This window comes from Eptesicus fuscus, chromosome 8 (genome assembly GCF_027574615.1).
Source record: "Eptesicus fuscus isolate TK198812 chromosome 8, DD_ASM_mEF_20220401, whole genome shotgun sequence".
Lineage (NCBI taxonomy): Eukaryota > Metazoa > Chordata > Mammalia > Chiroptera > Vespertilionidae > Eptesicus > Eptesicus fuscus.
The window spans coordinates 104,443,931-104,469,105 of NC_072480.1; the positions used below are offsets into that span (position 1 = coordinate 104,443,931).

Sequence of the window (25,175 nt, forward strand, 5' to 3'; positions counted from 1 at the left end):
GGGACCCTGCACAGGGGGCTACTTCAGGGAGGAGGGTGGGGGAGCCCCCTCCCTGCGCCTCCTGTGACCACAAGGAGCTGGGCAGTGGGGACAGGGCGCCCTGGCCCTCAGGCGTGGTCTCGGGTTTAACGTGTGCATCTGTGTGCGGCCGAACAGCGGGATGATGCGACCAGCGGCGCTCGCTGAGATGGAGCCAATCCAGAGGGAAGTCTCGGCCTTCAGTGTTACTAATGTGCCTCGAGGGCGCGCACGGCGGCCCTGTGCCCGCAGGTTTGTGCTAGCGAATGGCACCGCCCCTCCGCGAAGGCCACGTCGAACGCGGTGTGACAGGGAAGCGAGGGCGTGGGGACCAGGAGCCGAGGGAGGGGCAGGCGGTGCAGTTCACGGCGTTTGGAGCAGGAGTGTCTCCTTCGCTCGGGAAGGGATCCCGCTTCCAGTCGTGTGGCAGTCACTCCCGGAGCCGAGTGACACGCAGCGGTGACGGGGAGGGAGGACCCGGATGCACCCATCGGCCGGGGACCACTGCCAGGGAGGGAGGAAGCCCTTTGCTCTTTTCTGTGGTGCTTTGAGCCGATGTGGCCACAGGCAGAGCAGGGACACGGCTCGGCGTCCTGGGGGCACGGGCGTCCTGGGGGCACGGGCGTCCTGGGGGCTGTGCCAGAGGATCTGCTAGGTTCTGGGCTCCCACTGGCGAGGGGCCTGGGGGAACTGGCTCTGGAGCCGCGTGTTCTTGCGTGTCGGTGCCAGCTAAGGGGACGACATGGGGAGGATGACATCGCGGGAGCAGGACAAGCGTCCACAGGAGAGGGCGGCGTGTCTGAGGCCGCAGCGCGTCGGGCGGGCATCACTGGTGGGCGAGGCCCCTTGTCGCCTGTTCTGTTCATTCGTTGCACAGCTAGTCAGCTCTTGAGGAAAGAAATGTAAATTTTAGAATTCTCGACTCGGAAGCGCAGTTTGTTTCCCAAGTTCCTTCTGGTGCCGTGCTGACTCTGCTCCTGCAGCTCCGTGGGGCGGGGCGGGGCGGGGCGGGGCGGGGAGGGCGCGAGGCTGGGGGAGGTCACCCATGAGGTCGCCCGCCGGGCCGTGACCTCACGGCCAGTGGAGATGGGCTGCAGAGGGCCTCACACTGGATGTGGTGGGAGTGGAGCCGAGGAGACTTACCGGGGCTTTGAGAGGAAGGGCGGGGCCCGGACTCCTGACCCTCAGCCCCAGGGACCCAGCGAGGGCCCCGGCTCCGCTGGGGTGTGCAGCCAGGAAGGGCGAAGGCTCCGTCCTGCTCGGACCCGGGTCCGTGGCACTTCAGGCCGCGCAGCACCTGCCCCTCAGGCTCAGAACCAGCACGCGTGGCGAGTGAGGGGGCCCCTCCCCCCGCCTCCCCCGCCTCTGCCCTGCACGGCCCCACCTGGGTCCTCGCCCTCTGAGTGAATCCAGACACCGAGTGGGTTCCTGCCAGACTCAGTTTCTCCTTTTGGACCTGAGTCGCTGGGTGTTCGGCGCACGCGTCACTTTAAAGGTGATCTAGGCGCTTGCTTTTCTCTCTCCTTTTCCCCAAACGGCGAGCTTTATCCTCGTCTTCGCACGCAGGTCCGGCTCCAGCTGCGGCTCAGGCTGGTTGGCTGAGGGGCCCTGGGTTTGGAACTGGGAGGGTCTCCCACCTTTAGGAAGCCCTCTGGGGTCACGGTCCCGCTCAGGGACGGGTGCGCTGTGCGCGTGAGGTGGCCCGCTTCTCCGTGAAGGTGTGCCTGGCGTTCTTCGGGCTGATGGCTGCCCCACAGTCTGCCTTCAGGGGACAGAGCCGCCGCCCGTCCCCCCCCCCCCCCCCCCCCGGGCCAGGTCAGGGTGCTCCCTGCACGGATCCTGAGGGATCTGGACAGACTGAGGGACGTGCACTGGAGGTTGGCCGCTGCGGCCCCAGAGAAGGTGGGCCGCGTGGGCTCCTGCCGTGGGTGCCGGGCCTTCCGGAACCATCGTCAATTCCAGCCTCCCGGAGGGAGCGCCGCCTTCAGGCTCCGAGGTCCAAAGCCAGTGGCCGTCGCTGGGACGTGCACCTGCTGACCCGGGGGGACAGAGGGCATCAGGCCGTGAATCTCAAAGGCGTGAAATTGACGAACAACATAAACAAACCCAGAGACACAGAAGCACGAACAGACATCCAGCCTCAGAGGGAAGGCGGGGAGGTGGGGGGTAAGAAATCCACCAGTGGACACGGACAGCCGGGGGGCGGGCATGTGCGGGGGGGGGGGGGGGAAGGAGACGTGTAATTCTTTAAACAATAAAGAATTTAAATTTTAAAAAGCATGAAACAGGTCCCCTGGCGCTGCGAGGAGCGAAGCCTGGAGGGGTGTGGGCCCGCGGAGCCCCTGCGCAGGGAGAGGCCCCCACCCCGCCCCCCAGGCCATGAAAGGAAGGCGCCTCCTCCCGGAGGTGGCCCCGCGTCACCCGCAGGAATGCCGCTCCTGCCGGAAGGACGTGCCTGAGAGGACGACCTTGTGACAGGAATCACGGACGCCTCTGGAATGCGTGCCGAGTGACTCAGGCAGTACCTGGGCGCGGGTCCCGGACTGCGGGACGCCTTCCCCATCCCAGCGCAGCCGGCGGCGGGAGCGGGGTGCGCTCTGCGCCTCTCTTATCGGCACGCGCACGGCGCTGTTTCCCTCCCCGTCATGAGGACGTTTCCTCATTTGCCAAAGAAAACGCTGGAGGGGGCGCCCGGATGATAGGAGCCGCTGATGTCACCGCGTGTTTGTGGAGGAAGCAACTTGTTTGGGTTTTATTGGCAGGAAGCGGCCGCGCATTCTCAGGTGCTGGCTGAGTCATCCGGGCGCAATGGCCCGCCCCGCCGCCCCGCCGTGTCCCCTGGTCCGCTTTCCCTGCGCTTGGGGCTTGTTTTTGTGTTTTTGTTTAAGGCAGTGGGCGGGTGGGGGTTGGAGGTTCTGTGGAGAGGTGCACATTTTTAAATGCAGCCCCGGGAAGGAGGGAGGGAGGGCGGCCTCGGAGAGCCACCCCCCCAGGCAGGTGCCTCCAGCTTCTGCTGCCCCCAGGGCTGCTGGGCGTGCGGGGCGGGCGGGGACAGTGAGGAGGAAAGAGCTGTTCCTCCTGTCCGCGCTGAGGCTTCAGCCCAGCCTCTGGCAGCAGCGATGGGGGCTCGGCTTCGGCTCAGGGCGGGCTGGTCCGGGTCCGTCCTGCCTGAAGGATGTGGCTGCGGTGCTGCCTGGGACGTGGCGAGAGCCTCGTGTGAAACCCACTGCTGCCCTCACAGGTCCGCCATCTGGACGTCACGGGGAGCCCAGGAGGGGCCGCGGACGGACGTGCGGGGAATGGGGTCCCCGGAGTGAGCCCGCCCTGCCTGGCTGTGTGGCCCTGGCCAGCCCGCGGCTACCCCAGGGCCATGCGGGCTCGGAGGGGCAGGTGGTCGCTGGCTCTGTTCCCTCAGGCGCGGAGCACGGAGAACCTCGTTGTTTTTCTTCTTCTTAACGAAGACCGTTTTTAAGGATAGTTACAGGTTTTGAGCAAAATTGAGAGGAAGGTACCGAGATTTCCTATATCCTCCCCCACCCCACACACACCCTCCCGCGTTCTCAGCCTCACTCACCGGCGGGACATTTGTCACAGCCCGTGAACCTGCGCTGCTGACGCGTCGTCCCCCGGAGCCCACAGGGCAGCGGCCTCTGTGCTGTGCGTCCTGGGGTGTGGACAGGTGTGTGGTGGCATGTGCCCATGAGTGGGTTCCCCCAGCACTGAGGGGTTCACGCCTGGAAAACCCCTGTGCGTCTGCTCTTCCCCCCCCCCACCCCCGCCCCCGCCCAGAAACCGGACGGCACGGCGTTGGAATCCCCCTGTGAAGGGGCCCCACGCCTTCCGGCTCCTCCTTGGCTCCCCATGACGACAGCCCTTCCTCGTAGCGGAGGCCCACCTCGTGGTCCAGTGAGCGCAGCGTCGGTACCACCCGACGGAAGGGCGCCTCGGCGGGTGAGGCTGCTGTCAGCATCCGTGTGCGGCTCTCGTGTGGACGTCAGCGTTCAGCTCTTGGGTAAATACCAAGGAGCGTGGCTGCTGGGTCGTGTGGAGAGCGTGTTTGGTTGTATGAGCAGCAGCCCGCGGTGCCGTGCACCGCCGCATCCCCCGTGCGAGCGAGGTTCCTGCCGCTCAGTCCGCCAGCGCCGGGTGGTGTCGGTCCGGCTCTGGCCTCCGCCAGGCGGGGGTGGTGTCTCCTGCGGTTTGATCTGTCCCCCGTGCGCTCGGTCTGTGCATCGTCCTTGGTGAGGTGACCTTTGAGGCTGAGGAGCTGCCCCTGTGGGCACATGGTGACTGCCTGGCGCTGTGGACGTGACCTGGGAGTGTGGCCAGCCCTCTGCTGCTCCGTGGCCTCCCGGGGCTCAGTGGGCACAGCGCTCAGGTCCCCCCGTGAGCGGGTTCCCTCAGCTTCCCACCCGATGGGAGGCCCGGGCTCGCGATGCCCCGTGGCCGCGTGTTAGTCTGAGCAAGACTGTCGACGTGACAGGCGAGGGCTCGGCGGCCCTCTGTGGAGTTTCCCTTCGCCGGTTTTTAAGTCACTGTTACTGACTGACGCGACCGAAGGGTGGGTTATTGCTGAGAGTAAAGAACGGAGCCTCGGTGAGTGTGTGTGAGTAAGGGCGGGCTTTCCACATCGTTTGTACGTGAGGGATGCTAGAGCTTCAGAAGGTAACTGCTCCGGGGGCTGGGAGGTCCAGGGGGCCGGCCCCTCATTGTATGGCTCAGGTCCCCCTCCCGGGCAGGGTGCTAGGAGGCTCAGGTGCCCCTCCCTCCCAGGCAGGGTGCTAGGAGGCTCAGGTGCCCCTCCCGGGCAGGGTGCTAGGAGGCTCAGGTGCCCCTCCCGGGCAGGGCGCTAGGAGGCTCAGGTCCCCCTCCTCCCGGGCAGGGTGCTAGGAGGCTCAGGTCCCCCTCCTCCCGGGCAGGGTGCTAGGAGGCTCAGGTGCCCCTCCCGGGCAGGGTGCTAGGAGGCTCAGGAGCCCCTCCCGGGCAGGGCGCTAGGAGGCCTGTGTGACCCAACCCCAACCAACAGCCCACACCAGGTGGAGAAGGATGGCAGTGCCTGGTCACAGTCTGGGGGGCAGATGTTGGGGTGACCACAGAGCAGGGGACCTGAGGCTGTAATTGCTGCCGCCCCCCCAGTAGAGACGGTAAGAAGGGGGCCATGGACTGAGCCCCGGGAGGCAGAGCTTTGCCTCCTCTTCTGTGGGTGCTTCAGCAAGGCATGGGGGGCACGGGGCACAGGCGCACAGACGGGACGCCAGCATCATGGCCCTCACACATCGCCCCCGCATGTTGCCGAGCTGCAGGCGGGCTGGCCTCTCCGCCGCTGCCCCGTTCACCTCCGGACCCCAGGCTTCAGCGCGCTGCACTCTGCATCCACGTTTCTAGGCCTTCCGTTTGCCTCCAAGGTCAAGGTCAGACCCTCAGGAAGGCACTTGGGACCTTTCACAGACCCTCCAACACGGCGACCTCCGCGCCCGGCCCGCTGTGTATGCCGGTCTCCCCACCAGGGCCATCCTGACCCCGCGCCTCCCCCGTCACGGTGCCTCACACACCCGTTCCCGACTCCCCGGGACGGGCCTTTCCGGGCAGCGTTCCCTCTCCTTCCGGGAGGAGTTAGCCCCCTTTGTGGTTTCGGTGCTGTTCTCACAGCACCAGCATCAGCACCTGGAAAGAGGGGCCGTGGGTGTCCGTCTGGCTGGCCGTTCACGGCTGTCTCCCGCTGGATCCCGAGCTTGGAAGGCGGGTGCGGCCCCTGCGCCTGCGCTGGAGACCCCGCAACATCTGGAGGTGGAGTCGCGTCTGCCTGGAGGGGGCCGGGCCCTGAGCAGAGACTCCAGGACAGGAGGTTCCTCGTGGGGAGGACGGCTCGATGAGGAGCCGCGTGCGGGAGGCCTTCCGACCAAACGGGGGCCGTTTTGTGAGGATCCCGGGCGGTGAAGGGAGGCAGATGGAGTTGGTCTAAGGCTGTGGGGGGTGCCGGAGCCGCCTGTGGGTGGGAAACCACGGGCTGGGAGGACCTGGCCTGAACACGGGCCAGTCCTGGGGAAGGATCGGGGAGGGGCGGGAGGGGCGCCAGCCTTGGGGTCCTGCTCAGCTTCCTCGCCTGTCCCCCCCTCCCCGGATCCGCGGCGCGTCCTGGTCAGCCTTGGAGGGCGTTTGCTCCGCGGCTTCCTCACTGTTCGCAGACGGGTCTTCGTACACAGATCTCGTCTCCTTCCCTCCTGGTCACCCCCGGGCCCCACTGCGGTTCGACTTAAACTCCGCCACCCTCTGAGGCCGCTGTCGGTGCTGGGTTTTATTCCATCTCGAGGTACTGAGAGTTACCTAGACTGAGCAGGGCCCCGTGTGTGTGGTCTTAAAGTGGGAAAGAAATTGTAAGTAAATAAAGGTGTGCATGCAGTGTACACGGAGTGGCCAGATGATGATCTCTGAACGCATAATGATCTGGCCGCTCAGTGTGTGTGTGTGTGTGTGTGTGTGTGTGTGTGTGTGTATTAGAGGCTCGGTGCATGAATTCGTGCATGGGTGGGGTCCGGCCAGCCTGGCCAGGGGGAGGGGACATGGGTGGTTGGCCGGCCTGCCTGCTGGTTGAACTCCTGGTCGAGGGGACAATTTGCACATTAGCCTTTTATTATATAGGATAGACACTGAGTGGCCAGGTTATTATGCGTTCAGAGATCATCATCATCTGGTCACTCAGTGTGTGTGTGTGTGTGTGTGTGTGTGTGTGTGTGTCTGTGGTGAGTGTGTTATGAGCTGGAGTTTGACTTCATGGAAATGGAAAGTTATCTTCTTTAAAGACATCATTGAGAGAATGAAAGGGAAGCCCCAGAATTAAGAAACTATTTCTAGTCCATATGTTTGAAAAGGAAGTTGTAGTCAGAATAGATAAAGAATTCTTACAACCCAATCCAAGTTCTTTAAAAATGGGCCCGAACAAAGACCAGGGCTTCACAGGGAAGTGCTGTGAATGCGAAAGGACACAGGAGAAGATGCCCGGAGACTCGCCGTGGAGATGCATGTTGAAGCCACAGAGAGCCACGTCTGCACACCCACTGAGGCCACGCTAGTGCCGAGGCACTGGCCCACGGAGCCGCTAGGACGCATGCTTTGCTTCCCGGATAAAACGGCAGGTACTGCAGAGGCTGTTGGGCAGTTTCTGGTTGAAGTGTAACGAGTGCGTACTTACCAAATGGCCAGCCACTCCACTCCTGGTATTTCCCCCGGAAACAGAGGCATGTCCTACTCTGAGGAGAGAGAGCAACCGGTGTTCGTCGCCAGGTGAGTCAGAAAGTAATGGGACAGCCCTGGCCGGTGTGGCTCAGTGGATAGAGCGTCGGCCTGCGGACTGAAGGGTCCCAGGTTCGATTCCAGTCAAGGGCATATACCTTGGCTGCGGGCACATCCCCAGTAGGAGGTGTGCAGGAGGCAGCTGATCGATGTTTCTCTTTCATCGATTTTTCTAACTCTCTATCCCTCTCCCTTCCTTTCTGTAAAAAAATCAATAAAATATATTTTTTAAAAAAAGAAAGTAATGGGACATGTGTAGCCGTGAAGAGGACACGCAGCCACATGGCTGAGGCTCAAACATGTGGCAGCCTTGCTGTCCCCCGCCCGCCCGGAGCTCTGGGACAGGCTGCCCCTCGTGCCCAGAGCCGGTGCAGAGGCGCGGGAGCGGGGTCTCAGCGGATGGACATGCTAGGAAACCATACATCGTTCCTTATGCATGTATGTGGCTTCTCGCTGTGCAGTCCCTCCCCCGGGACGTGTGCATTTGAAGAGAGAACCCTGGGAAGGCCCGGCAAGGAGGGGCGCCGCCCTCGGCACGTTCTGTAGGCGGCACTTGTTCGTAAGGCGCCTGGCCGTGGTTTCCCACTGAGCGTGGGCTGTGGGGTTCTCAGGAGAGACCCCGGCTGATCCAGCCAGGAACGAACTCTGCACCGCGTCGGTCTGGCCCCACAGCCCGCGTTCCGTGCGGTGTTCCGGGAGGCAGGCCTCTGCGGGCTCCACGGCGTGGTTTGCACGTCCGTCTGTGGCTGACGGCTGGGCTGGGCCTCCGCCCTGCGGTCTCAGTCCTCAAGGCCCGCGGCTGCAGCACCAGGAACAGCGCCAGCCCGCGGCCCAGGGCGTGTGGCCCTCGCGCCTCTGCTCCTTCCGCCGTGTGGGAGCCTCTAAGAGCAGCGGGCGCTGACCATGCTGGCCCGGGTCTGCGGGCTCTGCACCCTCCAGATGAGAAGCCGGTCCCCTCCCCGGCCTCCGGGAGGACCTGCCGGTGGCGTGGACAGCGCTGCTCACGTTGCCAGGTCACGTGAGGTGGAGACCCGCCGTCTGCTCCTTCCTCCCACACTCCGGGAGGAGGCGCGGCCGGCCTCGCTGTGGTGCGTGTTTCCCGCCCCTTTCAAGCTTCTTAGGGCGGCGGCCATATTTTGTGCGTTTGTGGTCGTGGGTCGGGTCCATGCAAGGCAAACGGCACCCACTCCTCAAGTCCTGGCAGATGTCCCCTCGGCTCCCGGCCTCCGAACCACAGAGCCTTCAGGGCAGATGCTGGTGAGCAGAGCCCCTTCGATTGTGATGGGGCGGCATGGCTCATAGCGTCCCCTGGCGGTTAACGGCTGCACCCAGGCCTCGCCCCTTAGCTGACCCAGAACGTCTGGGACCTGCGTGCCACCCGGGTACTGAGCCTCTGCTGGATCCTTCCTCGGCCCTCGCACCCCTGGAGCCCCCGGGAGCTCGGACGCCACCACTGTCCGCTGTCTGGCCCGCAGCCCGGACTTAAGGCACTGCCAGGGGCCCCAGCGTTCACTGACACCACGGCTTCGGGGTTTCCACGGGTTTCCACGGGTTTCCACGTCTTGCCACCTACCGGGCAGTTTTTAAAGGGTCAAAGATAAAGTTCTGTGGAACCCAGAAGCGATTTCCTTGTGTGTATTTTGCCGGGATTTTCGAAAACCGAGAGGAAAAGTGACCTGGAGGCCAGTGTGGCCGGCTCGCTGACGTGTTGAAGCGCACGGGGAGGCCCGCTCAGCCGGACGCCGCGGCAGGGACGCAGCACGGAGCCTCTCCTCACAGTGATGAAGGCGGCGAGGCATGAAGCCCAGGCTCACAGCTCCTACAGCCCGTTTGTGGGTCCCCAAGGCGACTCTGTTCCCATCACTCACGTGGCCTTTCAAACTCACACGGCGCTTTAAAAATCCGGGCCTCACACGGTGGTCTCAGCAGCCGGCGAGAGGCTGGGCACGCGGCCTCCTGGGCTCACACGAGTCCACGGTGGGGAGCAGGCGCGGCTGGTGCTGGCTGGGGGCTTGACTCCACTTTTCTCCTAAAACGGGAACTTCCGGAAACCGTCGTCGGAGACCCCTACGTGCCAGGCAGGCCTCCCCCTCCTCCTCTGGACACCAGCACAGACGGTGCATCGAGCGGACGCTCCCGTGGCAGGAGACGCGCCGTGCTGGGCCCCAGCCCCTCTCCTTCCCTCGTTTCCATTTTTGGAGAAACATTTTGAAACGTCGTGTTCCCGCCGGGGCCGATTGTACGTCCTGTTGCTCGTAAAGCCAGAAAAGGAACTTAAAGCAATTTAAGAAGCGACCCTGACCCTGGGCGCGCCCTCCAGGCCTGACTGCGGGGTTTGCCGGAGGCTTTGCCGGCGAAACCCCGAGGCTTCCTGGCGTCGTTGGCACCACTTTCCCTGGCCGTTGCTTCGACACCCTCCCATCTACCCCCCTCAGACTGAGAAGTGTTGTGTTTGCACCTCCATCGGTGCAGGTGCAGGTGTGTGGGCGGGCGTGGCCACTGGGTCTCCCGCCCCCTCGTCTCCCGTCGCGTCGGCAGGAGCCGGGAGGGGACAGGCCTCCCTGACTGTCCCAGAGCTCGGCCGCATCTTGGCGGCTTCCCTTCACCGGCTCCCCCGGGAGTGCTGTGTCGCCGTCTTCCAGGAAATGGGGCTTTCTGAGCTCCCAGCTGTGCCTCCACCAGCTCTGCTCCACCAGACCCGGCCCTAGGGGCAGGGGGTGAGGGAGAGGAGAGGAGAGGCACTTCCTGGGCACTGCTTCCACGGGGGGGCGGGGGGGCTGGTTCCCCGGCGGGGAGATTCTGGGAGCAGCCGTGTGCCTGTGTTAAGAGCGGAGCGGCCGGTGGGAACCAGGCCTTCCCTCGGGCTGCGTGACCTGGTGGGGCCTGGCCCTCTGTCTGCACTGAGCTGGACACGGTGGCAGCAGCTCCCTTCTCCGTCACTCGCCAGCACACAGCGGCCCCGAGTCACTCGCCAGCACACAGCGGCACCGAGTGAGGGGACCCGGTTTGGGGATGGAGAGGGTGAGTTAGGATTCGGACACGTGGCATGTGGGGTGCCTGCAAGTCCTTCGAAAGGAACCAGCGGGTGGTTGGTTCTGAGGGCCCAGAGTCTGTTTTGAAGCCGGAAATGAACCGCGTTGGTAGGAGGGAGCTTGCGGCGGGAAGAGGAGAATTCTCGGATAGTGTGGCCTGGAGAAGGCGAGCCCAGGCCCGGGGAGGGGCAAGAGGAAACCCAGCCGGGTCCTGGGGCCTCGGGGCAGGTGTTTCAGAGTGGGAGGGGCTTGGGCTGCGGAGTGGGAGGGGCGTGGGCTGAGGAGTGGGAGGGGCGTGGGCTGCGGAGTGGGAGGGGCTTGGGCTGCGGAGTGGGAGGGGCGTGGGCTGCGGAGTGGGAGGGGCGTGGGCTGAGGAGTGGGAGGGGCTTGGGCTGAGGAGTGGGAGGGGCTTGGGCTGCGGAGTGGGAGGGGCGTGGGCTGCGGAGTGGGAGGGGCGTGGGCTGAGGAGTGGAAGGGGCGTGGGCTGAGGAGTGGGAGGGGCTTGGGCTGCGGAGTGGGAGGGGCGTGGGCTGCGGAGTGGGAGGGGCGTGGGCTGCGGAGTGGGAGGGGCTTGGGCTGCGGAGTGGGAGGGGCGTGGGCTGCGGAGTGGGAGGGGCGTGGGCTGAGGAGTCATCAGGGTGAAGGGTCTTCGGCCAGATGCCCTTGTGAACACCTGGCAACACGGCCAGGGGCGCGGCCTGTCCCCCGCCCTGGGCAGCACGGTGTTGACCCGTCCGAAGCTCAGTCACAGAGTAGGTGGCAGAGGGAGGATTTGCCTGGAGGGAGCACCTCGTTTTATCGTCGTGTCTCCCGCCCTCCCACCCCGTCCCGTGCACAGGCCGGGCCAACTCCCGCGGAGGCCTGGTTCCTCCGCCTCGGCTGCGTCTGGGACTCGGCTCCTTGCGGTGCTCGAGTCGTGGTTCCGAACGTGAGCCGCCGTAGGAGTGCAGTTTGCAGACGGCCCGCGGCTGTGCCTCTCACTGCCCTCCCTGTGCGCTGCCTTCCTTGAGGCGTCTGCTCAGCAGTGAGACGGGCAGGCTGGCCGCAGTGGAAAGGGCCTGAGACCAGAATGCAGTGTTCTGAGGGCTGCTTGGGCCCGGCCAGCGGAGTCCCTGCGAGGGCGCAGGTCAGCGCGTGGAGACCCCGCTGCAGGGAGCCGGACAGAAGCTCCGTTACAGTTAGGGTCTTCACCTCGCATCCCGGGTCCCGAAGGCTTCCCGGTGCCCAGTCCCGCTGCCCCCAACAGCCCTGTGCCCGCGTCCCTCCCAGCCATGCGCCCGGGGGCATGAGGGGTTCGGCTTGGTTCTCCCTGGACCGCGGCGCCGCATGGGGCGCCCTCCCGGGCCTGTGACAGGCTGCCCTGCACGTGCGGGGTGGGGGCGGTGCCGGGACGCGTGGACACCGTGTTCTCTCTGCTGCACAGCTGGGAGTCCTCGGCAGCTCGGTCAGAGCGCGGACAGCTCAGGGGCTGACCCTCGCTCGCCTGTACGGCTTTGCCTGCAGTTTGCTTCGGAGAACGTCAGTGTCTGTGCCGCCACCTGCTCCGGGTCCTCAGATTCAGGATTCACCGGCCGTGCCACGTGCCACCCCCAAGAGGGCGTGAGTGCCGCCGCGCCTGTTCCCGACACGACCGCTCAGGCCTGACCCTGTGTCTCTGCCCACAGCTCTGCCGCCAGGAGCGCCACCTGTCCGCGGGGCAGTACCAGGGGACGCTGTTCGCCGACCAGCCCACGATGTTCATCTCACCGGCCAGCGACCCCCCCAGAGCCAAGCTGTGGGAGCTGGTCCTCCTGTGTGGGGGCCGGGTCACGGGGGTCCCTCGCCAGGCCAGCCTCTTCATCGGGCCCTGCCAGGGGAGAAGGAAGGAGGCCGTCACGTACCTGTCGGAGAAGTGGATCCTTGGTAGGAACCTGCTCGGGGGTCCTGAGGGACAATGGGAGGTCGGGGGGCACCTCTGACTGCAGGCTCAGGGACAGCCGGGGTTCTGGGGGGTGCAGGGAGGTTGGGGGGCGCCTCTGACTACAGGTTCAGGGACAGCTGGAGTTCTGGGGGGTGCAGGGAGGTCGGGGGTGCCTCTGACTGCAGGCTCGGGGACAGCCGGGGTCCTGGGGGGGGACACACGGGAGGTCGGGGGGCACCTCTGACTGCAGGCTCGGGGACAGCCGGGGTCCTGGGGGGACACACGGGAGGTCGGGGGGCGCCTCTGACTTCAGGCTCAGGGACAGCCGGGGTTCTGGGGGGGACACACGGGAGGTCGGGGGCACCTCTGACTGCAGGTTCAGGGACAGCCGGGGCCCTGGGGGGACACACGGGAGGTCGGGGGGCACCTCTGACTGCAGGCTCGGGGACAGCCGGGGTTCTGGGGGGGACACACGGGAGGTCGGGGAGCACCTCTGACTGCAGGTTCAGGGACAGCCGGGGTCCTGGGGGGGACACACGTGTGGCGTTCCTGGGCCGGGTGAGCTTGACATGCTGACCCGCGGCTCCCGCTCGCTCACCTGCGCGGACGTCACCCACGTGGTCCCTGTTCGGTGTCTGAGGAGCGAAGCCAGTAGCTCCGACAGCACCCGTGGCTGCCCAGCATGAGGTGCGTGTGCCTGAGGCTGCGCCTCTCCTTGATTTCGTTTCCTGTGATTTATGTGCTGCGGCCGTGGGGACGCGGGGAGAGTGCGGCGCTAGGCCACCGCAGACCTCACGGGGCGGCTCACGCTTGGACAGAAAGGCGCTTCCTGTGCGCCTGGCCACTGACCCACCGAACTGCCCTGTCTCTCCCCAGACTCGGTCACCCAGCACGCGGTCTGCGCCTGCGAGGACTACCTGCTGCGGCCGTGAGGGCCTCCCGCCCTGCGGCGGCTCCACCCGACGCTCCCCGAGACGGGGCCGGAGCCCCCAGAGGGCCGTCCACGCCGCAGCGAGGCTGGATGCGGCTCCCGCCCACGGGCCTCCCTTGGCCCCGAGTCTCGGAAGCCTGGCCTGCCCGGGGGCATCTATGTCTGGGAGTGGCCGTGACCAGATCCCGCAGGCCTTGGTCTCTCCTGGTGAATAAAGAGTGGGGATTGTTTCATGGTCTCATTGCAGAGAACGGTCGCGCCCCTCAGTTCCTCCAGACGCTGGTCTTTCTAGCCGCCGTCCGCCAGAGATGGCCACGCCGTCCCTCGGTCCAGGTGCTGGTTGTGCAGCGAGACTCACGGCGGTTAGGCGGTTAGGTTAGTGGCGCGGGGCCCTGAACGCCGGGGCGGGAGCAGGGCGGGTCCGCCACGCTGCCCTCGGGCTCACCGTCCCCGGAGGGAACTGGCCCACGCTGCCCGGGCACCTGCTGAGGGGGCGGGAGGGCGGCTGCTCGAGTAGCTGTGACTCCCCAGAGTTCAAGTCCCTCGACGTCGCAATGATCAACTCCAGAGGTGCACCTTCGGGAGTCCAGGTCGTGACGCATGGAAGTAATGAGGGCTTTCTCTTGGATTTAAATCCGTGTCCGACACAGGCAGTCCCCTCACGGCGCCCCTCCCCCCCGATTCACGGCGCCCCCGAGTTCACGGCGCCCTGGCCTGGCCCTGGAAGCGCCTTTAACCTCCCATCCTCCTGGCAGTGCCGCAGGTGAGCCGAACCCCCGGCTGCGGGCTCAGGAGGGGTCTGTACGGTCCCACAGGGCGGCTTTCACCATCCTCCTCGGATCCCACCCAGAGAAGAAGACGTGAAAGGCACACAGATTAGAAATGAAGTAAAACTGCTCTCAGATCACATGACACTATATGTAAAATATATAAGGAATCAAAAAATAAAAATCTTTAACAAGGTTACAAGATACAAAAACCAATATGCCAAACTAAGTTAATTGTATTTCTATATATATTATCCATAACCAATTTGAAAGTGGAAGAATGCAATTCGTTTATAATGGCATCTAAACATTTACTAGGAATAAATGTAACAAAAGTACGGGAACCTGTAAAACGTTGCTAAGAGAGACTGAAGACCTGACAAACGGAGAAATGTGCCGTGTTCATGTTTTAGAAGACGACATCGGTAAGAGGCAGCTCTCAAGGTGGCCGATGGATTCAGTGTAACCACCGCCGGCAGGTCGTCGGGCAGAAACCAGTAACAACGGGCCTTCGAGCAGCGGCCGAGCCTTTCGGACCTCGCGGACCCACTGTCTGCCGGCCACCGGCTCGGACCTCGCGGACCCACTGTCTGCCGGCCACCGGCTGGGACCTCGCGGACCCACTGTCTGCCGGCCACCTTCGGACCTCGCGGACCCACTGTCTGCCGGCCACCGGCTCGGACCTCGCGGACCCACTGTCTGCCGGCCACCTTCGGACCTCGCGGACCCACTGTCTGCCGGCCACCGGCTCGGACCTCGCGGACCCACTGTCTGCCGGCCACCGGCTGGGACCTCGCGGACCCACTGTCTGCCGGCCACCGGCTGGGACCTCGCGGACCCAGTGTCTGCCGGCCACCTTTCGGACCTCGCGGACCCAGTGTCTGCCGGCCACCTTTCGGACCTCGCGGACCCAGTGTCTGCCGGCCACCTTTCGGACCTCGCGGACCCAGTGTCTGCCGGCCACCTTTCGGACCTCGCGGACCCAGTGTCTGCCGGCCACCTTTCGGACCTCGCGGACCCAGTGTCTGCCGGCCACCTTTCGGACCTCGCGGACCCACTGTCTGCCGGCCACCTGCTCGGACCTCGCGGACCCAGTGTCTGCCGGCCACCTTCGGACCTCGCGGACCCACTGTCTGCCGGCCACCGGCTCGGACCTCGCGGACCCACTGTCTGCCGGCCACCTTCGGACCTCGCGGACCCACTGTCTGCCGGCCACCTTCGGACCTCGCGGACCCACTGTCTGCCGGCCACCTGCTGGGACCTCGCGGACCCACTGTCTGCCGGCCACCTTTTGGACCTCGCGGACCCACTGTCTGCCGGCCACCGGTTGGACTGCTGCTTAGAGGACATGTCCCAGGTGGACGCGGATGTCCCTCCAAAGGCAGCAGCGCGTACGTTCCTCTCGGCAGCCTGGCTCCTCCCGGGCAGGTCGTGTGAGCCGCGGCCGGTCTTGGTAAACGTGTGCGGACGGAAATCAGCAGGTCTCTCTCCAGCCGGCACCTGGGAGCAGGGGCGCCCACAGCCCCTCCCGGTCCTTCCTCTCGGAGCGTGCCCTTAGGGGAGAGGCGCGCCGGAGGCTGGCTGCAGCGTGGTTTGCAGGGAAGCACGGGGCAGTGCAGGCCCAGCGTGGGAATTACCTGCCAGCCGGGCCCATCAGCCGGGCAGTGCCTCGCAGCTGCTAAGATCGTCACGGAGACGGAGACGGAGCCCGAGGATGGGGCACGTTCACTCTGTGAAGGCAGGAGGCTGCAGTCGGAGCGGCCCAGGCCCCTGTGTGGAGGCCGCAGGCAGATTCCATGGAGGCTGAGGGGCTGGGACGCATGTTTTGCAGTGGTCAGCAGCGCTGCTGTTCTGAAGAGAAAGACTCATCACTTCCTGTTGGGAACAGTCGCCGTCTGAGCCTCGCGCCGGCAGGTGTTGGCTGCAGTTCGGTGGCTCCTTCCTGGTGCTGGGCCTCCTCCGGCCGAGGTCCTTCCACCCCAGGCCTGGCTTCTCTGTCTCCACAGGGGCAGGGACACCGACTCGGACCAGCCCTGCTCAGAGCTCTTTGCAAATGGAGGAGGCCCAGCCTCCTGGGCTGCCTTCCCTCCCTGCTTCCCCCCACCCCCACCCCCCCCCCCCCCGCCCCCCGCACCTTCGCTGCATCTTCTTGAGCTCCACTCGGCTCCGTATTTGTCTGTGTTCAGCCCCGTTCCTTTGCCCTCTCCCGCCTGCTTAGCCCCTTCCTTTCTGGAGGCCAGAGCAGGTTCCTCGGCTTCCCACCCCCCTGCGGGCAGGTGCGGGCTCAGTCCCCTGTGGGGAGCGTGCAGGAGGCAGCCCGTCAGTGATTCTCTGTCATCACTGATGTTTCTCTCTCTCCCTCTCCATCCTTTCTGAAATAAATAAAAAATATATTTTTAAATAATAAACAAAACCATGAAGACGGGGTAATTTTTTACCTACAGCTATTGTGTGTTTAATCATTGCTTAACTGCTCGGCCCTCGTCCACGCGGGTGCACGCATGTAGAGGCCCTGTGGCTGTGGCTCAAGCCCAGGCCCCGCTCCCAGGCTGCTGTCTCCTCCGTGGAGGACGATGGGTCTGTTTCCTGTGCCAGGAGGACAGATCTCAGTTTGTCCCGGGAGCATGGGAGCGGCTCCCGGGACGAGGATGGAAGCGACTGAACAAAGGAGCAAAGGCGAGCAGGCTGGTCGGCGGCCTGGTGTGTGGTCACTGTGTGTGTCCTGCTTGGTCGTTAGCCGTCAGTGTTTCCCGAAGCCTCGGCCGCCATCCCGTGCCCCCTCCCCGGCTCGGCTCCGGGATGCTGGCTGTCATCTGTTCTGCTTTCACTTTTAACGCCTGGACTCAGCCTCTCTGTGGGATGGCAGTTCACGTCTTTAACACCCAGAGGAGATTTACCAGAAACAAGCGAACGTGGCCCTCCTGGGCCCAGCCTGCAGGGGAGGGAGGAATCCTGTCCTGGGCTCCCCAGCTGTCTTCCTCTGTCCCTGTGTCGCCGTGAACGCAGCGCACGGAGTGGGGAGGGACGGCGGGCAGAGCTGGGGGGTGACACGCAGGGCCTGGCACACGCAGCCGGCTGTCAGCCCACGCGTCTCTGCCAGCGGCTGAAACTCGCAGTTCACTGGGGACCACGAGGCATCCTGAGTGTGCAGAGTAGCTGGGCAGCCGGAGGGCGGGGCTCAGGGCCAGAGCCTGGTTCTGGTTCTGGGGCCTCAGGGGAAGGGATGGGAAGGGAAGTGGAGGCTCAGGCAGCTCTCCTAGAGCGCTGGGAGGCCACTCCCCTCCGTCTTCCTGCGAGGGGCCTGCAGTGGGTCAACGGAGTTCCTGAGAGTTCCCAGCACGCCCTCCTGCGGTTACTGGCTCCAGGGCCCCTTGTAATGCCCTTGGGGCCCAGCTTAGACCCACAGGAAGCACAGCTGTGCCCCAGGCTCACGCTCGCTCCCTGGGCTGAGGGCAGGAGGTTGGTAGAATTACCCCAGGCCCTGAACTTAGGGACGCAGAGGAGGGGTTTTCAGTGCTGGGCCCAACCCCCCTCCCCCTGAAATCCACGCCCGCGCCCCCTCCTCCCCCTGAAATCCACGCCCACGCCCCCTCCTCCCCCTGAAATCCACGCCCGCGCCCCCCCCTCCCCCTGAAATCCACGCCCGCGCCCCCTCCTCCCCCTTGAAATCCACGCCCGTGCCCCCTCCCCCTGAAATCCACGCCCGCGCCCCCTCCTCCCCCTGAAATCCACGCCCGCGCCCCCTCCTCCCCCTGAAATCCACGCCCACGCCCCCCTCCTCCCCCTTGAAATCCACGCCCACGCCCCCTCCTCCCCCTGAAATCCACGCCCCGCGCCCCCTCCTCCCCCTGAAATCCACGCCCACGCCCCCTCCTCCCCCTGAAATCCACGCCCGCGCCCCTCCTCCCCCTGAAATCCACGCCCACGCCCCCTCCTCCCCCTTGAAATCCACGCCCACGCCCCCTCCTCCCCCTGAAATCCACGCCCTCGCCCCCTCCTCCCCCTGAAATCCACGCCCGCGCCCCCTCCTCCCCCTGAAATCCATGCCCGCGCCCCCTCCTCCCCCTGAAATCCACGCCCACGCCCCCTCCTCCCCCTTGAAATCCACGCCCACGCCCCCTCCTCCCCCTGAAATCCACGCCCACGCCCCCTCCTCCCCCTTGAAATCCGCGCCCCGCGCCCCCTCCTCCCCCTGAAATCCACGCCCCCGCCCCCCCCCCCCCCCTGAAATCCACGCCCGCGCCCCCTCCTCCCCCTGAAATCCACGCCCGCGCCCCCTCCCCCTGAAATCCACGCCCGCGCCCCCTCCTCCCCCTGAAATCCACGCCCGCGCCCCCTCCCCCTGAAATCCATGCTGGGACTGGAATTGCAGCCACATTGGACTTCCTGGCACCGGGACATCTCTGTAACAGGAGTTCGCGGGGTCGGGTGGCACGGGCTGGCCCACGCTCAGCGCAGCCCCGCTCTCCGGGTAGGTACCAGCCCCACTGGGGGCGCCGGCCCCTGCGCATGGCTGGGCAGCGGGTCCCTGGGGAACGTCTGCTCCAGGTGCCACCAGGAAAGCGGGCGGTTAGGTTCAGCCACTTCAGTCACCACGGGACGCTCTCAAACCCAAAAGCTAGTTCCCAGATTGTCAGGATTCACTGGTAATATCCACTGCCCGCCCAGCAGCCAGCGAACCTCGGGATGAAACCAGCCAAGGAGTTAATAGGGTGCCTGCAGCTGTGCGTGAAGTGGGCGATGCTCGAGGTCACAAGTAGAGCCCTCCCCCCAAAAAAAACCACACATCATGGTGAGCACAGTCGGCCTCCTAAGAGCCAGCCCACCCCTCCAGCCGAGCCCCGGGTGAAGCCGCCCGCTGGGGGTCTGGCCGGAGGGGTGTCGGATTCTCTCTGGGGCTCTCAGTGGAGCCTCCGCCAGCCCGAAAGGGCCGCGACACTGAGACCCGTCAGGTCTAATCCATCCGCCGCTGGGAGGCAGACCAACACGTCGCGTTCCCCGAATTCCCCGTGAGCGCGGCTCACCAAACCCTTTCTGAGCTCAGACCTCGGTCTGGAAATCTTCCAGAAGGATTTCTGTTTTCCTGTCCTGGTCACAGCACGCTCACCCGGAGGTGCTCCCACAGACTCTCGGCTCCGTGAGCCCTGCTGGGCCTGGGGCTGGGGCTGGGGGGCTGGGGGCAGCCGGTGTGTTTCTATCCTTCCCTTCCTCTCTCTCTAAACTCAATAAAAACATTAAGGAAAGAAAAGAGCCACGTCCGAGCCTCTGGCCGGGAAGATGGGCGCGGCCGCACCCAGGAAGCAGCAGGGACGCACCCGGGGAGCGTCGGTTCACCATCCCTGCACCGCGAGGCGGGCCAGGGGCGGGCAGCGGGGCTCGGAGCCGGGAACGGCCCGGACAGGGGATGGGAGGCAGAGGTTCCACGCCAGCCCGACTCCTCTTCACTTAGAAGTTTCTGAGCAGGAAGCCATGTGATCCGATGCGTGTGGGGGGAAGGTCGTCTGATGGGAGTGTGGAGGAGGCTTGGGTGGGCGAGCCTGGAGGCAGAGGATGCTGGAAGGTTCTGAAGGTCGAGCGGCAGGGACAGCGAGGACGGAGGGGAGGCAGAGGCCGCAGGCCTGTGAAGTGGGACCAACAGGCCCTGGTGACTCTCATTTCGATTAGGGGTGCTCAGTGGACGGAGGGATCCTTCCTTTAAGACAGGACGGACTCAGAGCCGCGAAGGACAACTGGCTGCCAGAGGAGGCCGCGGGGCGGGGACAGGGGCTTGAGAAGTACGATGGGCAGCGACAGAACAGTCGCGGGATGTCAAGTGCAGCGGGGAACGCAGCCAGAACCTTGGAATAACCGTGTGGGGTGCATTTTCGCAGAACCGCTTCCTCAGTCATGTCATTGTCCAACGCTGTGCTGAACACGGACTGATGAAAAGTGATACTGACTGTCAGCTGCGATTGAAACACAAAATGTCCAACAGGGAGGCGAGGGGTCCCGCGCTCGGGGAAGGACGCGCCGGGCAGTGCGCGTAGCACAGACACGGTCAGCCGTGGGCCGCACGCTGCAGGACCACCGGCCCTCCCCGCAGCCCGCGGGTGAAGGCGCGTGCTGTGCTGTCTGCCACGCGGGCCTCGGTCTCCCCACCGGCTCGGGGCTCTCCCGACCCTCACGTTTGCCCCAGCAGAGCCCACCAAGCAACGGCCTGCGCTGACTCCCCACGGGGCTCCGCGAGGACCCCCTGCCGAGTCCCCGAGAAGCAGGTGGGTGTCCCCTCGCTCTCGTGCTGGCCACGTGCAGCCCCTCGGGCCTCAGCCGCTCCGCCTGCCCCGCGCTGCTGCCTGCGCCACGCAGCGCCTCCCACCGGGCGGGCTCAGAGGTCGCGTCCCGTCCACGCTGGCACCTTGTTGGCCCCAAAACAGCCGCTTCCCCCCCGAGCCCACGGAGGAGTGTGCACAGACGTGAGCACCATGACGACCGGGACCCCTGGCCCGGGGTCAGGGGTCAACGGGAACGCTTGGAAGATGCTGCCGTGGAAAGCCCACCCGGGGGGAGGCGTGGTTTGTTGGGGGACCCGTGGGACCAAAGTCAGGGCGGGAAGGAGAGAAATGCGGGGTCCCTTGTGTTTCTCTTTAAAGCCTCCCTCCTCTCCATCCCATCCATGAGCTACTACTGTTTTCTTTTTTTAATTTTTAAAATATTTTTTATTGATTTCAGAGGAAGGGAGAGAGAATCATTGGTCGGCTGCCTCCTGCACGCCCCTCACTGGGGATGGAGCCCGCAACCCGGGCACATTCCCTTGACGAGAATCGAACCCGGGACCCTTCAGTCCACAGGACGAAGCTCTATCCACTGAGCCACGCCAGCTGGGCCCCCTTATGTTTGTGTCGTGGTTCTCACGCAGTGAGTCTCTGCCCTGGCGCTGACCCGCCATTGGAGGAGATCACTCTCCCCGCCCGGAAGGTCACGGGGCCGTGCGCACTTGTAAGCGTTCCTCCTGGTGTCTTCTGTTCGGGACACGTGACGTGGAAGTGCGTTCGGGATGAACGGAGACGGACCACAGTGTGACTCACTGGCCCACGTGTGCACCCCGCGTGACAGGACGGGGAGCGGCCGCCCAGCGTGGCCTGTGCTGGGGGACTCCCCCACTTTTCTTTTCCTTAAATTCATGTTTTCCTTTGAGTAGAGCCGGTACACAGGTCATGTTAGCTTCAGGTGTACAATATGGCGGTTCCGCCTCTTTACCTTACCCTGTGGCCACCCCTCCATTCTAGGACTCACCTGTCACCCTGCCAACCTACGGCAATGCTGTTGACTCTGGTCCCCTTCACCTTTTCTTTGTTTAATACATTTTTACTGACTTCAGAGAGGGAGAGAGAGAGACAGACACATCAATGATGAGAGAGAATCATGCGCCCTGACAGGGAATGGAACCCTGGCCTCCTGGTTCATAGGTCAATGCTCAACCACCGAGCCACGCCGGCCGGGTCCCCACGCCCCTCCCCGCTGGCAGCCATCCGTTTAATCTGTTTCTATGTCTGGTTTTGTTTATTTGTTTTGCTTTTTTGTGGATTCCACATATCAGCCGGACCATATGGTGTTTGTCTTTGCTTCTGCACAGAGAAGAAAACCATCAACAAAACCAGAAGGCGAGCTACTGAGTGGGGCGGGATATTCCCCGGATGATGCATGTAAGAAGGGGTTGGAATCCAGAATGCATGAGGAGCTCATACAACTCCAGAGCAAGAAATAATCCAATCGAAAGTGGGCAGAGGACATGAAGGGACATTTCTCCAAGGAAGACAGACAGACAGCCATCAGACGTACACAAAGATGCTCAATGTCACTCAGCACTGGAGGGAGCGAATCAAACCCCAGTGAGCTGTCGCCTCACACCTGTCAGAGTGGCTGCCATGACACATCAACAAGCAGCACGGCTGGCCAGGGTGCGGGGACTGGGCGGCCTCCTCACTGCTGGTGGGAGTGAGACGGCAGCCGCTGTGAGCCCCCACTGGTAGCAGAATGGATAAAGGTGCAGTCATCTGTATGATGAAAGTGTGGTCATCTGTATGATCAAGGCGTGGTCATCTGTATGATGAAGGCGTGGTCATCTGTATGATCAAGGCGTGGTCATCTGATAAAGGCGTGGTCATCTGTATGACCAAGGCGTGGTCATCTGTATGATGAAGGCATGGTCATCTGTATGATAAAGGCGTGGTCATCTGTATGACGAAGGTGTGGTCATCTGTATGATGAAGGCGTGGTCATCTGTGTGATAAAGGTGTGGTCATCTGTATGATGAAGGCGTGGTCATCTGTATGATGAAGGCGTGGTCATCTGTATGACGAAGGTGTGGTCATCTGTATGATAAAGGCGTGGTCATCTGTATGATAAAGGCGTGGTCATCTGTATGATGAAGGCATGGTCATCTGTGTGATAAAGGTGTGGTCATCTGTATGATGAAGGTGTGGTCATCTGTATGATCAAGGCGTGGTCATCTGTATGATGAAGGCGTGGTCATCTGTATGATAAAGGCATGGTCATCTGTATGACGAAGGTGTGGTCATCTGTATGATGAAGGCGTGGTCATCTGTATAATAAAGGTGTGGTCATCTGATAAAGGCATGGTCATCTGTGTGATAAAAGGCGTCATCTGTGTGATAAAAGGTGTGGTCATCTGTATGATAACGGTGTGGTGCATTTGTATGATCAAGGTGTGGTCATGTGTATGATAAAGGCGTGGTCATCTGTGTAATAAAAGGTGTGGTCATCTGTATGATAAAGGCGTGGCCATCTGTATGATAACGGTGTGGTGCATTTGTATGATAAAGGCGTGGCCATCTGTATGATAAAGGCGTGGTCATCTGTATAATAAAGGTGTGGTCATCTGATAAAGGCGTGGTCATCTGTATGACCAAGGTGTGGTCATCTGTATGATGAAGGCGTGGTCATCTGTATGATAAAGGCATGGTCATCTGTATGACGAAGGTGTGGTCATCTGTATGATAAAGGCGTGGTCATCTGTATGATGAAGGCATGGTCATCTGTATAATAAAGGTGTGGTCATCTGATAAAGGCATGGTCATCTGTGTGATAAAAGGTGTGGTCATCTGTGTGATAAAAGGTGTGGTCATCTGTATGATAAAGGTGTGGTGCATTTGTATGATCAAGGTGTGGTCATGTGTATGATAAAGGCGTGGTCATCTGTGTGATAAAAGGTGTGGTCATCTGTATGATAACGGTGTGGTGCATTTGTATGATCAAGGTGTGGTCATGTGTATGATAAAGGCGTGGTCATCTGTGTAATAAAAGGTGTGGTCATCTGTATGATAAAGGCGTGGCCATCTGTATGATAAAGGCGTGGTCCATGTCTCTGGGTCCACTCCTTTCATCAGGTTATTCTGTTCATTAGATTCCACACATGAGTGAGATCATGTGATGCTTGTCTTTCTCTGACTTATTTCACTGAGCACGATGCTCTCCAGGTCCCTCCATGCAGTCTCAGAGGGTAAGAGATCCTGCTTTTTTACAGCTGCACAGTGTTCCATGGTGTAAAGGGACCACAGCTTTTTATCCCCTCGTCTCCTGATGGGCACTTGGCTGTTTCCATATCTTAGCTCTTGTAAGTTGTGCTGCTGTGAACATAGGGGTGCATATGTCCTTTCTGATGGGTGTTTCTGGTGTCTTGGGATGTATTCCTAGAAGTGGGGTTACTGGGTCAAGTGGGAGTTCCATTTTTGATTTTTTGAGGAAACTCCACACCGTCCTCCACAGGGGGAGTCATGGACGTTCACTCTCAGCCCTTGAGCCAACCGATTCCATTCTGAAGGAGCGGGCCGCTCCCCACAGCCCCCGGCCCAGGGCAGGCCAGCTCTCAGGACGTTCAACTGCGGGAACCCTGACTTTTCTCTCCCCCCAGAACACACTGAGAAGCGGCCAGTCAGGCTCCCGGCGCCAGCAGGTCCCGCAGTCTGTGCTGCCCTCGCGAGCCTGTGCCCCATGTCACGGCGGGAGGAGGCGGCCTGAGGACGGGAATTCTCAGAAGCGGTCTTCCTCGGAGGAATGGAGAACGTGGTCATTTTATCCAGCTTAATGGACCAGCGTCGGAGAGTCTCCGTGAGCCCCGTGCAAATGTTTGTCACCCCACCCGCCTCCCCACATGTGCGGGGACAACATTCAGTTTGCAGTCAGCATCGCTGAATCGGGAAACGGCTCGCCAGGACGAAGCCCGTTGTTCCCTCAACAAAGATGCGTGTATTGTCGTTTCCAGAACGACTCTCCGAAGGTCTGGTGACCAAACCCCGGGAGACAGCTGACCCGTCTCCCTCCACGCCGGATAAGAGGCAGCATTTTCAAGATTTCTGCGTTCACCCTTTTAACCCGAAGAATGTCTATAAATAGACCGAGAGGCCTGGGATTTCCAGAGCGGAGAGCTGCTATAAATAGTTGAAGCATTTTCCCATGTCATGCTCTGCGGGATCATCCCACGTCCTTGCTTGGATAACCTCTGGAGACAGGGCAGTCACATTCAGAATTTTATGGGCCAGTTGAACGAAACTCTTAATGAACCGGTTCCTCAGTAAAGACCTGAATGTGAAATGATTTTACAGGTTAATTAGACGGCTCTGAGAAAGGTACTCTTAAACGAAGCTTTTAATATCTTCATTTATTTGCTGTCATTACTGCGAGTTTTCTTTGAAGAGCAACAGCAAATTAAGCCAAAACCTGGATCCCTCACTAACAGTGGTTAAGTGAAATGTGTTCTAATTTTCTTGAGAACTTAGCTACATGGGGAACTCTGGTGTCTACAAAATGAAAAAGCAAACCAACACCTTTCAACTTGCCTTACACGAACATCCAGGAAAGTTGGGAGTTCCCTCCCGGTGTCCAGACAGCGCATCTTCTTTCTTCAGACATTCGCGGCCGCCCTGCAGACAGACCCTCGGGTCTCCTCAAGCTCCGAGCAGGGAGCTCATCCCCACGTGCCCGAGGGGCAGCGGGCAGTTAGAGCTAAGCCAGCGGAGCAGAGGGACGCCTGCCTTCTAGCGTCCTCTGCTGGCGGTTATTTTTGGCCAGAAAAAGGAAAATTAGGCCAGGAAATGGCAAGGACATTAAGCAAAGAAGGAACAGCGATGAGAACAGGTAATGTGAGTAAAACGCAAGTCCCTGTTTTATACTTTGGTTAAGAAAAAAAAAAAGGAATATGAGGCTATAAAACATTTTTAAATTAGATATTTATAAAAATT

General features: G+C 62.3%; 1 protein-coding gene across 1 annotated transcript in view; it reads left to right on the forward strand.

The window, feature by feature from the left end:
- Positions 1-13,401, forward strand: part of MCPH1 (microcephalin 1) — a 107,214-nt gene extending 93,813 nt beyond the window's left edge. Inside the window, exons 13-14 of the mRNA XM_054720198.1 lie at positions 12,005-12,242; positions 13,117-13,401. Coding sequence (XP_054576173.1) covers positions 12,005-12,242; positions 13,117-13,172 — 294 coding nt within the window. The 3' untranslated portion in view covers positions 13,173-13,401. The remainder of the gene's footprint in view (positions 1-12,004; positions 12,243-13,116) is intronic.
- The last annotated feature ends 11,774 nt before the right edge of the window (positions 13,402-25,175 follow it).